Source organism: Microplitis mediator, chromosome 10, assembly GCF_029852145.1.
Source record: "Microplitis mediator isolate UGA2020A chromosome 10, iyMicMedi2.1, whole genome shotgun sequence".
Classification (NCBI taxonomy): domain Eukaryota; kingdom Metazoa; phylum Arthropoda; class Insecta; order Hymenoptera; family Braconidae; genus Microplitis; species Microplitis mediator.
This window is the reverse complement of record NC_079978.1, coordinates 14370486-14383474: the sequence shown is the minus strand read 5'-3', so window position 1 is coordinate 14383474 and position 12989 is coordinate 14370486. Positions and strand designations below refer to the sequence as shown.

The 12989-nt window shown below is 30.7% G+C and overlaps 3 protein-coding genes across 7 annotated transcripts; 1 reads left to right on the top strand and 2 right to left on the bottom strand.

The window, feature by feature from the left end:
* Positions 1-39: 39 nt before the first annotated feature.
* On the bottom strand, positions 40-7432 carry LOC130676063 (SAFB-like transcription modulator). Of its 5 annotated transcripts, none has more exons than XM_057482040.1 (14): positions 7076-7432; positions 6576-6663; positions 6136-6269; positions 5719-6039; positions 5608-5632; positions 4276-4438; positions 3242-3282; positions 2863-3131; positions 2596-2761; positions 2249-2493; positions 1609-2111; positions 1293-1466; positions 1052-1194; positions 40-930 (listed from the first exon to the last, which is right to left on the bottom strand). In XM_057482040.1, exons 1-14 carry the CDS (start codon positions 7196-7198, stop codon positions 599-601), a joined length of 2727 nt encoding a protein of 908 aa, XP_057338023.1. In that variant the 5' UTR covers positions 7199-7432; the 3' UTR covers positions 40-598. The 5 variants fall into 5 exon arrangements, with proteins under 5 accessions (XP_057338023.1, XP_057338026.1, XP_057338024.1 ...); XM_057482043.1 differs by having other exon boundaries at positions 1052-1197; positions 1293-1421; XM_057482041.1 differs by having other exon boundaries at positions 41-930; positions 1052-1197; positions 6136-6263; positions 7076-7431.
* A 169-nt stretch (positions 7433-7601) lies between these two features.
* Positions 7602-9128, top strand: LOC130676071 (UDP-N-acetylglucosamine transferase subunit ALG13 homolog). The gene is made up of 2 exons (XM_057482055.1): positions 7602-7876; positions 7940-9128. The coding sequence occupies exons 1-2, from the start codon at positions 7787-7789 to the stop codon at positions 8354-8356; spliced, it is 507 nt and encodes a 168-aa protein (XP_057338038.1). The 5' UTR covers positions 7602-7786; the 3' UTR covers positions 8357-9128.
* LOC130676068 (succinate--CoA ligase [ADP/GDP-forming] subunit alpha, mitochondrial) lies at positions 9013-11436 on the bottom strand. The gene is made up of 6 exons (XM_057482047.1): positions 11214-11436; positions 10286-10521; positions 9970-10191; positions 9578-9862; positions 9360-9494; positions 9013-9288 (listed from the first exon to the last, which is right to left on the bottom strand). The coding sequence occupies exons 1-6, from the start codon at positions 11248-11250 to the stop codon at positions 9202-9204; spliced, it is 1002 nt and encodes a 333-aa protein (XP_057338030.1). The 5' UTR covers positions 11251-11436; the 3' UTR covers positions 9013-9201.
* Between the last annotated feature and the right edge of the window lie 1553 nt (positions 11437-12989).

Below are 12989 nucleotides of genomic sequence, written 5' to 3'. Positions count from 1 at the left end.
TATGTAATAATAATCTTAATTTATATTATAACAATTCACACATATTGTATAAATGGAGGTTGCGTTAATCGCGAGTTATACTATGAATTTAATTTAGAAAAAAGAAAAAAAAAAAAAAAAAAAGTAGATTTTACTAAAAATTGAAGGTAACTGGTATTGGATTGTAATTATTTAATTGATAACACTAGATTTTAGTTTTACAAAAAGTTAACGTACATTAATTGATAATTGTGATTTCACTAAAAATAAGCTCTATTAATAAATGAATGTAAAAATTTAGTGTTTCAATGAACACAATTCATCAAGTGCTTATGACCTCTATTATTAACAAATATACATAAATTACTTTTTTACAGTTAGAAATACACCATGACTGTACATATTTACGTAGCGACTATTTGCTGTACGTAAATTTCGTCAAGACTTGGTTGTTATTATTAATATGATCAATATTGTTAATCATTAAATCATGAAGTAATTATAACAACATTCTAAATAAATGTTTTTTTTTTTCTTTTTTTTTTTTTTTTCATCAATGTTTGTAGCTAAAATTCAATGTTTGTTTTCATACCATTTAAATTTATGAATTATCTTATGATTAATATTTTCTCAAATTAGCAAGAGTTGATTTGTAAGGATCAAATCGTTCATATGAAGGTGTAGTGCCTGGTGCTGATAATCCAAGCGATTGAAGCTGACTTGATTGATAACCCATCGGTGGTCCAGGATGTCGGAGAGCATTTGCCATACTACTTGAATTACTCCATCTGCTTACATTATCGGATGTGCGATTGCTCCAACTTGCTGATTGATCACGAGGATCTCCGCCTCTTTGGCCACTACTTGGTAATGAATTAAATGATTTAGTTGTAGGTGGTCCTGAATGCCATCCACTGGGTGTGCGTCCGCTTTCAGCATAACGGCTTTCACCTATGTACAAAAAATAAATAAAACTGTTTATATTAATCGGAACTGAGTGAAAAAAAAAATGTATTTTTATTAAACAATAATAAACGATCAGAACATAAAATCTTTTATAAAATATACTAACGTCCAGGTGCACTTGATCCAGGAGGCTTGGTACTGTCGCTGTATCGTCCAGCATGTGTGTCACGAGAGCTACGATGTGGTTCAGGATCCGAACGTCGAACATCACGTTCACTACGTCCGTAAGAGGCTGGCCGCTCATACCTACTGCTAATAAATTAATGATAATAATAAGTTAAAGCATAATATTATTTATCCATGTACAAAAACAATAATTGATAGTTAAATATAATTTAACAACAAACCTCTCTTTAACTTGTCTGGGATCAATGGCAGATGACTGGGTAGGTAATGATTCACGACGGACAATGACCTCTCTACCTCTGGTTACATCAGTGAATGTTTCCGGGCGGCTGCTGCGTGAAGTAAATTCACTGGAACGTTTAAAATCTTTCTTCATAGCCATATCCTGAGTTGCTCTAATAATCAGTGTGTCAAATACCGTTAATAATAAAAAAAAAAAAACAAAAAAAAAATCATTAACAAATAAAACAATAAAATAAATAAAGCAATGTAATTTGAATGATTGAAAACAAAAAAAAAATTTTTTTACTAAATTACCTGCTTGATTCATATCTACTAGGGGGTGATGTGTCTATTCGTCTTTCAGAAACACGATCCAATATTTCCGCTCTTCTATCTGGGACTCTGTCAGGACTATGTCTACGAGAATGTTCAGTAGCAATACGTTTTCTCTCGGGTTCGACATACATGTCACGGATATCCCGACGATCGGTAGAACTACGTTTAATAGACGGCGGTGGTGGTACACGTCTACTTTCTTCTAGACGCATCTGTTGTCTCTTTAATTCCAAACGTTCACGTTCAAGTTTTTCTCTCTCGAGCTTTTGTCGCTCACGTTCAAGACGTAATAGTTCAGCCTTCTCTTGTTCAATTCTCTCACGTTCACGTCGAAGCTTTTCACGCTCACGTTCCAATCGTGCAGCTTCTTCTCTTTGACGACGTTCGATTTCACGTTGACGTTCCATTTCCTCTCTACGTCTACGTTCTTCCTCTCTAACGAGACGCTCTCGTTCGCGTAATCTTTGTCTCTCTCGTTCCTCCTATATAAATTTACGTAATTAAATAAATAAAAAAAAATATATAAAATGAAATAAATAATAAAAAAGATTCCCTAATTATTGAATTAACATGAAAATTATAATTAATCATACATAAATAAATATTCAATATATCTAACCCTTATTTTCGCGAATGTCAATACATCATCGCGTCTTCTACGTTCTCGACTACGAGATCGTGAATGCGATCGATGATGGTCATAAGGACGTCCACCACGTTTATCATCACGTTTTCCTCGTTCGCTTTCTGGTTTCTTGCTAGTAGATTTAGTTGAACGTGCATCAGCATCTTTGTCTTCTTTTTTCTCAGATGATTCAGATTTTTTATCATCTATACTTGGTACTTTATCGTCTGATTTTTTTGCTGTGAAATTTACAAGAATAAATGACGATGGCAAGATTTACTTCCTTTGATGATAACATTTTATGATCACATAATCACATAATCGCAATATATTAAACTCACCATCACTACTTTTATCATCTTCTTTTTTGTTATCCTTTTCTTTCTTCTCTACTGAAGGTTCATTGCTAACATCCTTACCCTTAATATCTTTATCATCTTTTTTATCAATCTTGCCATTATTGGATTCTCGTTTACGCATATGACTCTGTTGTGTATCACCTTTAGCCTAATGAATAATAATATTAATTATAAAGAATATATCCGCTGATAATATACATGTAAGTATCAACGGTACTTCATTTTTCATCATTGCAGTGATCAAAATACCTTTTCTACAGATATAACACGACCATGTAGTTCAGTACGATGAAGATGTTGAATGCATTTAGCCGCATCTTCGCTTGTTGACATGGTTACATAACCATAACATCTTGTACCAGGTGTTCTTGCGTTTGTAACAACTTTCGCACCAATTACCTTTCCATATTTGGAAAATATCTGTTTAAGATCCGTAGCACGTGTTGTCGATGATAATCCCGAGACCCAGAGATTACGGCTACTTGCGTTAGCTGTATTTCCTTGTGTTATTTTCTTGTCTACAAGACCAAAAAAATCATTTGTTGCATATTACGAACGCTCTTCGTTTATTGTTTTTTTTTTTTTTAAATTCATCCATTCAACACTTTCGGTTGATATGTACACTTACCCTTGTCATCTCTTTTCTGTCCTTTGTTACTAGATTCACCACTGTAAACAATTCTATGTTATTTTATTGTAGCTGTAGTATAGGGTAATTTATATTTGTCATAACTAATATAATTTTGAACAACAAAAAAAATTAAGTGATATAAAATCTACATAGGCTTAATATATATCTCTGTAAACTATGTTAAGACGACAAATTTGACTAGCAATGCTCTCGAATACTTTATTTTTAAAAATATTATTATTATACTGTGTATTCTTAGTGTGTGGCACAAGATTGTTGTCACTGGGTCATCGATCAACTACCTCTTGACATTTATGTCGATTTCACCATGAATTTCTTGATATGTAGATTAACAAAAAAAAATAAATAAATACGAACAAAAAAATTAATACATAATTTTTTGTGCTGCGTGCACAAACACAAAGTGAAAAAAAGTTCTTCAGTGGAGTCCTCTGGTCACGGGTGATGATAGATGTTCAGCGTGGACGTTAAGTGTGCCATGTTAATATTTTAAAAGAATTGAACACACGAAGCTCGTTAACTCTGTCAGTGATTCATCAACTGATTCAAAGTGATACAAAAGTTTGCTAGGTAATTTGAACTATATCTTAACATACTTGCCAGATTTAAAATTACAGCCTTGTTTTTTTTTTTAATTGTCCATGATTAAGGAGCACAATATCCATAAGATATTGTCAATAGCAAAAGAATAAGGATAAGGTAAAACAAAGTGACATATATATATATCTTGCTTGATAAACTGTTGAATAAATCTTGGGGAAAATAGGAAAGCATCATCGTAGACTGTATTACACATCCAGGTGAGATGATATATCCAACTTAAGCGCATCGTAATATAAATATATATAACTATATATACATATTTTTTTTTTAAATTAATGTTCAGTTTAGACGGGTAACGTGACCATTTTATCGCGTCACCGTGTACCAACATGAACCGTTGATTTTTAATTTTATATATATATGTATATTTTTTTTTTTGATTTTGTTTTTAGCAATGTGAGACCAACCTCTTGCCTCCATCACCACCACCATCCTGCTTGTTCTTGATCCCTGAGTTAGCGCTTGATGATGAGATGCCATCCTTGTTCCCGGTGCCACCTTCCGCTCTGCTGCTCCCTTTGGATTCTCCTTTCTTGTTGTTTTCTTCAATTCTCTTCTTCGCTCCACCATCTGCAGGAACAATCAAGCCAGAGTACAGTGGTCCATCCGACTCAGGAACAGGCAGAAGTTATGATACACTTCTCCTCCTCCAATGTCACGATTTTTGTGTATTATATTTTATTTATTTATTGAATTCCCTAAAAAATTATTTGAATCTCCCGTTGGAGATAACGTAATCTCGAGCGACTGAAAAGCCTGTGTTAGGGAATTAAATTGCTTGTCGGTTTTTTTTTTTGTTTTAAATATAATTATATTAATTTATATTTTATTATTTGTGAGCGAAAGAAGAGAAACTGTTAAGGGAAATGCAGCGCAGAGAGCGGACAAAAGTTGGTTGATATACATATATATATATACGTAATATATATTATATATGTACTCGAACGGCCAAAAAATTACATACGCAAACACTGCGGTGTGTTTGCAATGAAATTACATAAATACGGATCAAATGACGTGACGTAAGTAGTAGGTGTCAAAAAGCCCAGCCGGTGTTGATCGCGATGAGGATGATTATCTTCGTTTTAAGTGACAATAATGACTCGAGCTTAGCCCAAATGGTCCAACGATGCTCTATGGCGGCAGGTATTTTTAATTAATTTAATATATGGTCATGTCAAATTTTTTTACTAGTTTAAACTATAACTTAACAGATATAATCTCTTAAGTATTGTCAAGAGACAAGAAGAAACGCGATGTAATAAGACGAGGACTGGGTTGAATATATTTGTATCCTTTCTAGTCGGGGAAAAAGTGACACGATTAGCCCATCTTCGAACTGGATAGCGATGATACCGGATGTATGGACTGCAAACCTCCACTGACCCTTGTTTCATGATGTCATCGAGTACTCATGATCGGCAAATAAAGATGAGACGATTCAAGTTCCCAGTCCGGGATCGGTTGACGACACACGATGGGTTTACAAATTATCGCTTTCGCCTCCGCTGATGAGACGAATTCTTTACGCGTCTGACGATACTTATTTTATTAAACCATTTTCAATTTCCTTAAATTCTTGATGAAATCATTACGCCTGTATTACTCACGCAACACGATTATAATTGTAATTATTATTGTAATATAAAACAAGCATTACTTTAATACATTACTCTTTTAATATTTAGGGAACTTCTTAACTATTTAATAATTATCAATGTTTTATAATAAAAACTTACCTTTCTGCTTAACGTGAGTCTCCGTCTGAAACATAATATAATTAAAATATTTAAAAATTTAAATCAATTATTTATTAATAACATTAGTTAGTAAATGATTTTATTTATTACAGAATATACCTCCTCGGCAAGGAGATTTTCTTCGTCTTCGCCGATGGTTAAATTAATCGAATCTTCAGTATCGATACCATTAGCTTCAACTGCAGCTGCTGAATTTTCTTCATGAACAGGTTCAGGTTCTGGTTCAGGTGCAGGAGTCGGTGTTGGTGTAGGTGAAACTTGAGCTGAAGTTGGTTCAGGAATATTTTTGTTCTTTTCCACCTCTGTAGTATTTTCTTCATCGTTAATTGGTTCACTTTCCATCTCTTCCGTTTGCTCTTCTTCTTCGATATTTTCCATTTTTATAGATATTTCATCATTCCTCTCAATTTCCTATTATGATTAAAGAAGAAAAAAAAACAAATAGTTATTAGCAAAAAAACTTTTCTACTCATCTCAACTATATAATAATTAGAAAAAATAATTTACCTCGTTAATAGATTTACTTTCTTCTTCATTTTCCGATTGTGGTTCTTCTTTTAATTTAATATCCATATCTTTATTAACAGATATTTCTTCTTTATGATTTTCTTGAGGTTCTTCTTGAGTCACATTACCTGTAACTTTTGAATTATTATTATTACATATCAAAAAAATTTTATCTTATCACTAAATTCTATGATACTGAAGTTAGCCAACGTCTACTTATTTTTGAATTTTTTTAAAAATGAAAATTATAAAAAAGAAAATATTTGAAAAAATTGCACCTATGGTATTTTTGATTTTCTACACGTGCATATTTTTAGTTTTCTATTTTATTTTAAAATGATTTGTTGGAAAAAAATTTCGAAAATAAGTAACTGTCTGTTAACTTCAGGATCATCTAAATTCTTAATTTATGATAAAGAAATAATTATAAAATTAATTACCACTATTTTTTCTTGGACTAATTTTATTTGATCCACCAGAAGGAATAATAAGAAACTCGTCTGGGTCTTCACCTTCATCAAGTATTGCCTGGAACACAATTATCGTTAATAAATAAATTTCATCAGTATAAAAAATACATTTAATAAATTTAAAATTGTCTCTACTCATCACTACTATTATCATTATTATTATTATCGCAACAACATTACTACTAATGTTCAAATGACAAATTACAGTGTCACATTGACATTACTAAAGTTCATTCATACAAGTAGTAAATAAAATTAATAACTATTTATTAATTTAAACCTTGTCTTTATACAATACATTTTTTTATAAAGTAATAAATAATAATAATTCATTATAACGATCGATACGGCAAAAATGGCGACAAGCACGCGACGCCCGGGACAATTCATCTCACTCACACAATAGAAAAAAAAAACTAATAATTAAATATGTAATAAATATTAAAAATAATAATAATAATTAGTAGTACTTTTGATAAGCGATCTAAAAGTGCAGCTTTATTGCCAGTTTTATCAAGACCACGTCGTTCCAATTCTGTTTTAAGATCTATGACCCTCAATTCGGTCAATTTTTTTCCATCAGCATCGGCCATTATCACTACAGTCGATAGTAATACGTTTCTTGGTAAATTCTTTATTGATAAAACAATTTAACTACAATTATACTTTCAAATAATTATTTTCACTGTCAAACTCGATCACTAGATTATTTAAACCTCTTACTATTTGATAACAACAAAAATTAATAATAATATAAAATTGTTATTGCAGTTAAATTCACAATAAATTTCCGTAAAATATGGACATATTCATGGGTACACGGGACACGACGATACACGGGGCAAGGTAACGAGCTCTATCTGCGTAGAAAGCAGGAAATTCGTTGAACGCACGCAGCAGAATAGCAAACATAGAAAATTAATAATAAACCGGATCCAGTGTTACCAATGTCGAGAAATAAAAATTTGTTGTTGTTGAGCGTCAACAACTAGGGTGTCTAGACTTTTAATCAAGAAAAAATAATATAATTTTTACTTTTACCCACGCATGTTCACGTGTTTTTCATAAATTTATCACTTATTGTGACACGTAAGATGATGACATAGATTATCAAAATTAAAAACTGATAATAATTTAGAATTAACGATATAATTATTTTTATCTTATCTTATTCTTTTAAAATGAAAGTTGCTATGACGATTTTTGTCACCGTTGGAACTACAAAATTTGATAAATTAATAGAAACTGTTATGAAAGATGATATTTTAATGGTAAAAATAATTTATTTTCAATTGCTTTATATTAATAATTAATCACGGTAATAATTATTATAGGAACTAAATAAAAGAGGATATAGTCGTTTAATTCTACAAATTGGTAATACAAATTTAATGCCAGATTGTACTCCAAGATGTGGTTTTAATCATATTGAAATGTTTAATTTGAAACCGTCAATCAACGAATACATGAAATCCGCGGATTTAATAATTAGTCATGCTGGTGCTGGCAGCTGTTTAGAAGCTCTAGAGGCAAATAAACCACTTATCGTTGTAACAAATGATTTATTAATGGATAATCATCAATCAGAACTTGCTGAACAATTACACAAAGACAAACATTTGCTCCAATGCACATGTGATACACTTTTACAAGTCTGTAAAACAATGCATTTATCACAACTAGAAAAATTTGTAGATGATAAAAGCCCAAAGATTGCCAAGATAATTGACGACATAATGGGTTTCTCATAACATTCACTTACTCTCCTAAAAATTAATAATTTTTTAAATTATTTAAGTTTTATTTTTTTATTTTTCAACATTACTTACAACAAGCGCATTGTGATTTGATAACATTTTATAGAAACATGCTCTTTTTAATAAGTAAATCGCGATAATATCAAATTAAATATGTTTTCTCACCTCCGGGCGGAAAGTGCAACTTTCGTCCCGCTGTGCAAAACGAAGTTGCCGCTTTCCGCCTCCGTCGAGGAGAAAAATAGTATACACTCCTCGGGAAGTAAATAAGAAAGCCTCAGATCACATGTTTGTTGATCTCGGCTTCGCCTCGGCCAACAATTACATGTGATCTGAGACATTTCTTACTTTACTTCCCTAGGTGTGTAATATACTATAAATTATATTAGTTATTAGTTTTTTTTTTCAATGGCTTAAATAAAGTTTCACTTTTTTGTTTTTGTTTTTAATAAGAAGCGTGAAACTACATTATTGAATTACTTTCAACATATTATAATCCGATAAGGATTTAAACACTGTACAATTTTTATTATTAATAATTAATATATTATTATTATTATAATTATTATAATTAATATTATTAATATGTTGCTTTTATTATATTATATGGATAGAGTTTGTTGACACATTAATTTGATATATACTTTCAAAATATTTTAACGTATTGAATCTATTTATTTATTTTAAACTTGAAAATTGCGTCAACATTCGTCCTTATATCAATAATTATTTTTTTTTTTCGTTTGTTATTCTTCCAAACGATAAAGATAATCAGTTATTAATTTAAAGGATATTAGGACCAATATGACTACAATATTTTACAGGTAAGTCTTGATTTATTAGTTTGAGTGAAGACCAAGACGTGTCATTTCTTTTAACAATTCACGGCCCATTTGAGCGGGACTTCTCGTTACTATAACGCCAGCCTGAAAAATACAATTAATATTATATTAAATCATGATTATAGAAAAGTAATTTAAATATTTGTATAATTTACCTTCTCGAGTGCGTTAATTTTATCTTGAGCCCCTCCTTTGCCCCCGGAAATGATAGCTCCAGCGTGGCCCATTCTACGTCCAGGTGGTGCGGTAATTCCAGCGATGAATGATACTACAGGTTTAGCATTTGGGCCCTAAAAAAAAAAAAAAAAGTCAAATCTTCATGTCTCAAGTATTAAACGAAAGAAGTTAATGATATTTTTAGAAATCAACTAACACTATTGTGCTGAACAAGATATTCAGCAGCAGATTCCTCGGCACTGCCTCCAATTTCTCCAATCATGATAATTCCAGCGGTAGCCGGATCGTTAATGAATACTTCCAAGCAATCAATAAAATCAGTACCGTTGAATGGATCACCTCCAATACCAACACAAAGTGATTGCCCAAGGCCTGTAAGTGTCGTTTGATTCACAGCCTCATAGGTTAAAGTTCCAGACCTCGAAACAATACCAATTTTTCCCTTCTGATGAATGTGCCCTGGCATGATTCCAATTTTACACTGCAAATAAATATTTAATAATAATCACCATTCATTTATTAATGATTTATAATAATAATTTATGCTAAAATAAATTTGAATAAGATTATATAATTTTAATTACTCACTTGTTCAGGTGCTATGATACCAGGACAATTTGGTCCGATCAAACGTGATTTATTTTGTTCTAATAACCGTCGCTTGACTTTAACCATGTCGTGTTGAGGAATACCTTCAGTAATACATACAATTAAGGGCATCTCGGCGTCAAGTGCTTCCATAATTGCAGCAGCAGCCGCTGGAGGTGGAACATAAATTACTGAAGCGCTGGCTCCAGTAGCTTCTTTTGCCTAATAATAATAAAATTTATAAATCAGTTAATTATAATTTAAATACATTAACTTGTCAATAGTTACTTGATAGTTGCGTAAAAAAAAACATTACCTCTTTAACTGTCTTGAATACTGGTTTACCAAGATGTTCAGTACCAGCTTTTTTTGGGCTAACACCACCAACAATTTTAGTTCCATAGTCTATAGCTTGTTGACAATGAAACGTTCCTTGTTTACCAGTAAATCCTTGACATATTACTTTAGTATTTGAATTAATTTTCAAATTTTTTCTCGTTTCCGTATAATTAAATCTTACTTGAGTAGCTAATAAACCGCTTGGTCTTCTTACTATAATGTAAATAAATATGTTAATTAACCATTTAAATTAAATTTTTCATATAAGAATTGATAAAAAAAATGATTATTTTTTAAATTTGATTATATAAAGAGAGTAATGGATTAAGGTTAAAATGTTTATTGTTTTTTCAAGGTGAGGACCGTGGAAATGATGTACTTGGGTATTTAGTGAACGAGGTCATGAACATCTCAAATAGGATCCCGAATAGGAGCACAAAGCAAATAGATTGATGACATAGATGACGGATGGAAGAGAAGAAGAGAAAAAAACAACAAATAGTAAATAAAAGTTACATCATCAACTACTGCAATATAAATTGTTTAAAAACTATAAATGAAAATGTATAAATTAATAATTTATTTAATTATTAAATTAAACAGTATTAATTAATAAATTACTACGTCAATATTTTTTTAAACTAAGTGTCCTTTCTTATATAATAATTAAATTTTCGTATAGGTACAGAAATCTTTATTATTCTATATATAGCTTGAATGATAACTGCCAGTTAAAACAAATTAATCATAAAAAATAAATAATTAAAAAAAATGTATATCAATTGGCAAACAAGCAAACTTGAAGGACTTGCACAAGATCACTGGGGCAAAGTATCAATCGTTAAAGTTGAATTATTTTTATTTATTTAATTTAAAATAATTATCAATAAATATATATAAGTTACCTGTCAATTTTGAAAGTGCCCTGGCAGCAACAGCCATTTTATGATAAGGATTTATTATGTTGACTAATTTAATAAGTATATTAAAGAATAATAATTAATAAGAGCCTAACCATCAAGAATTACTATCTACTTTGGGCCAAGAGGGCAAGACCAAAGACCAAACCAGAAAGAAAAGTGTACAGAACCACCACACCAATACAGTCGAACCCAAACTTTCGTAACAAGCAGCTGCTGCTATATCGATACAACCATTGATCCTGAGAAATTTTAATAGAACCACCAACGACACGTTTGTTATAACGAAAAAGACGAAAAAACAAGAAAAATAATTATTTATTTGACTTACCAAAAGATGGCGTTTATTTAAAATAGCAGCAACCAACCAGCAGCGACATGGAACAATCAACAATGCCGTATAAAATCGATTTACACGCCATCTTGAATTTCAATATGTCATTATTTTTCATTTCGTCATCAATTGTCATTATAAATGAGTGTGAATCTAGCAGACATCAGACAGGGTACCATCAGAAAAGCCTAACAATAAAAGTGGCTAAAGAGCAATGTGGCTAAATGTAAACCGGCTAAAAGAGAAGTTGGCTAAGTTATATAGTGGAACCATAAGAAATGTACAAATTATTAATCGCTCAACCTATCATTGTGGCTAAATGTTAACCGTAGCCAATCACAAATGTTATACATAAAAAAGCGGCAACATATTAAAGTGGCGACATATATTGTAGGTACACATACAATTGGTTTCATAGCCATTGAGGCCCTATATCAGTCCGGCTAAGTTTCATTTCGTCCATATATTCTCAAAATTGACTGTCGGTATAAAATCACCCGTCGATATCAAAAATTTCAGTCAGTAATAGAGAAAGTACGAAAATTAGAGAACACTGTAAAAATTTAAACAAAGAAAGAAAATTTGATTTTAATAGTAAGCTTTATAAAGTAAAGTTCAATAAATTGAAATAATTATAAACATTCTGTAGACAGAAAAGAGAAAATGATATATTGTATTATACCCCCCGAATATCAATAAACGAAAGCAAAATAATTTTGATATTTATATTTTTCAAATTAATTTTTAATTGTATAGTTTTCTCATATTGATTATATTCCATAGAGCTTAGCTGTTTAGATTTTGATTATAAAATTATATGATGCCAAACAAAAATTTAGATTTATTTTTTTGATTAACCAGCTTTTATTTTATTATATTCATTTAGAAAAAAATTTTTTTATAACATGTATGCTACAGTCGTTGACATAAAAGACTAGCAACTTTCTAAGCTGAATGTAATTAAAGACTACAAATCGATTTATTAATGACTAAAAATTATTAATCTAATAATCAAAAATACATAGTTGAGTCCACAAAACAATATTTTCTTTTCCCACTACTTGGCTTTGATTGTAGATATACATTTGCATTAATTAGACACAAATATAATTCAGTGCGCAAAGAGATGTGACTTTTCCCCGCCTCTTATCCAGAATTATGCACTTGATGCAAATGTATATCTACTATCAGAGCCAAGTAGTGGGAAAAGAAAATATTGTTTTGTGGACTCAACTATGTATTTTTGATTATTAGATTAATAATTTTTAATCATTAATAAATCGATTTGTAGTCTTTAATTACATTCAGCTTAGAAAGTTGCTAGTCTTTTATGTCAACGACTGTAGCATACATGTTATAAAAAAATTTTTTTCTAAATGAATATAATAAAATAAAAGCTGGTTAATCAAAAAAATAAATCTAAATTT

Bases quoted from the DNA above. Each gene is read 5' to 3' on its own strand.
- LOC130676063 (XM_057482039.1), bottom strand. From the start codon at position 7,198: ATGGCCGATGCTGATGGAAAAAAATTGACCGAATTGAGGGTCATAGAT. The intron at 3,283-4,275 runs GTTGGTCTCACA...AATTGTTTACAG, and splicing joins GGTGGTGATGGAGGCAAGAG to TGGTGAATCTAGTAACAAAG. The intron at 2,494-2,595 runs GTGAGTTTAATA...TAAATTTCACAG, and splicing joins AGATGATAAAAGTAGTGATG to CAAAAAAATCAGACGATAAA.
- LOC130676071 (XM_057482055.1), top strand. From the start codon at position 7,787: ATGAAAGTTGCTATGACGATTTTTGTCACCGTTGGAACTACAAAATTT. The intron at 7,877-7,939 runs GTAAAAATAATT...TAATTATTATAG, and splicing joins TGAAAGATGATATTTTAATG to GAACTAAATAAAAGAGGATA.
- LOC130676068 (XM_057482047.1), bottom strand. From the start codon at position 11,250: ATGGCTGTTGCTGCCAGGGCACTTTCAAAATTGACAG. The intron at 10,522-11,213 runs GTAACTTATATA...TTTACATTATAG, and splicing joins GGCACTTTCAAAATTGACAG to TAAGAAGACCAAGCGGTTTA. The intron at 9,863-9,969 runs GTGAGTAATTAA...ATTTATTTGCAG, and splicing joins GTATCATAGCACCTGAACAA to TGTAAAATTGGAATCATGCC.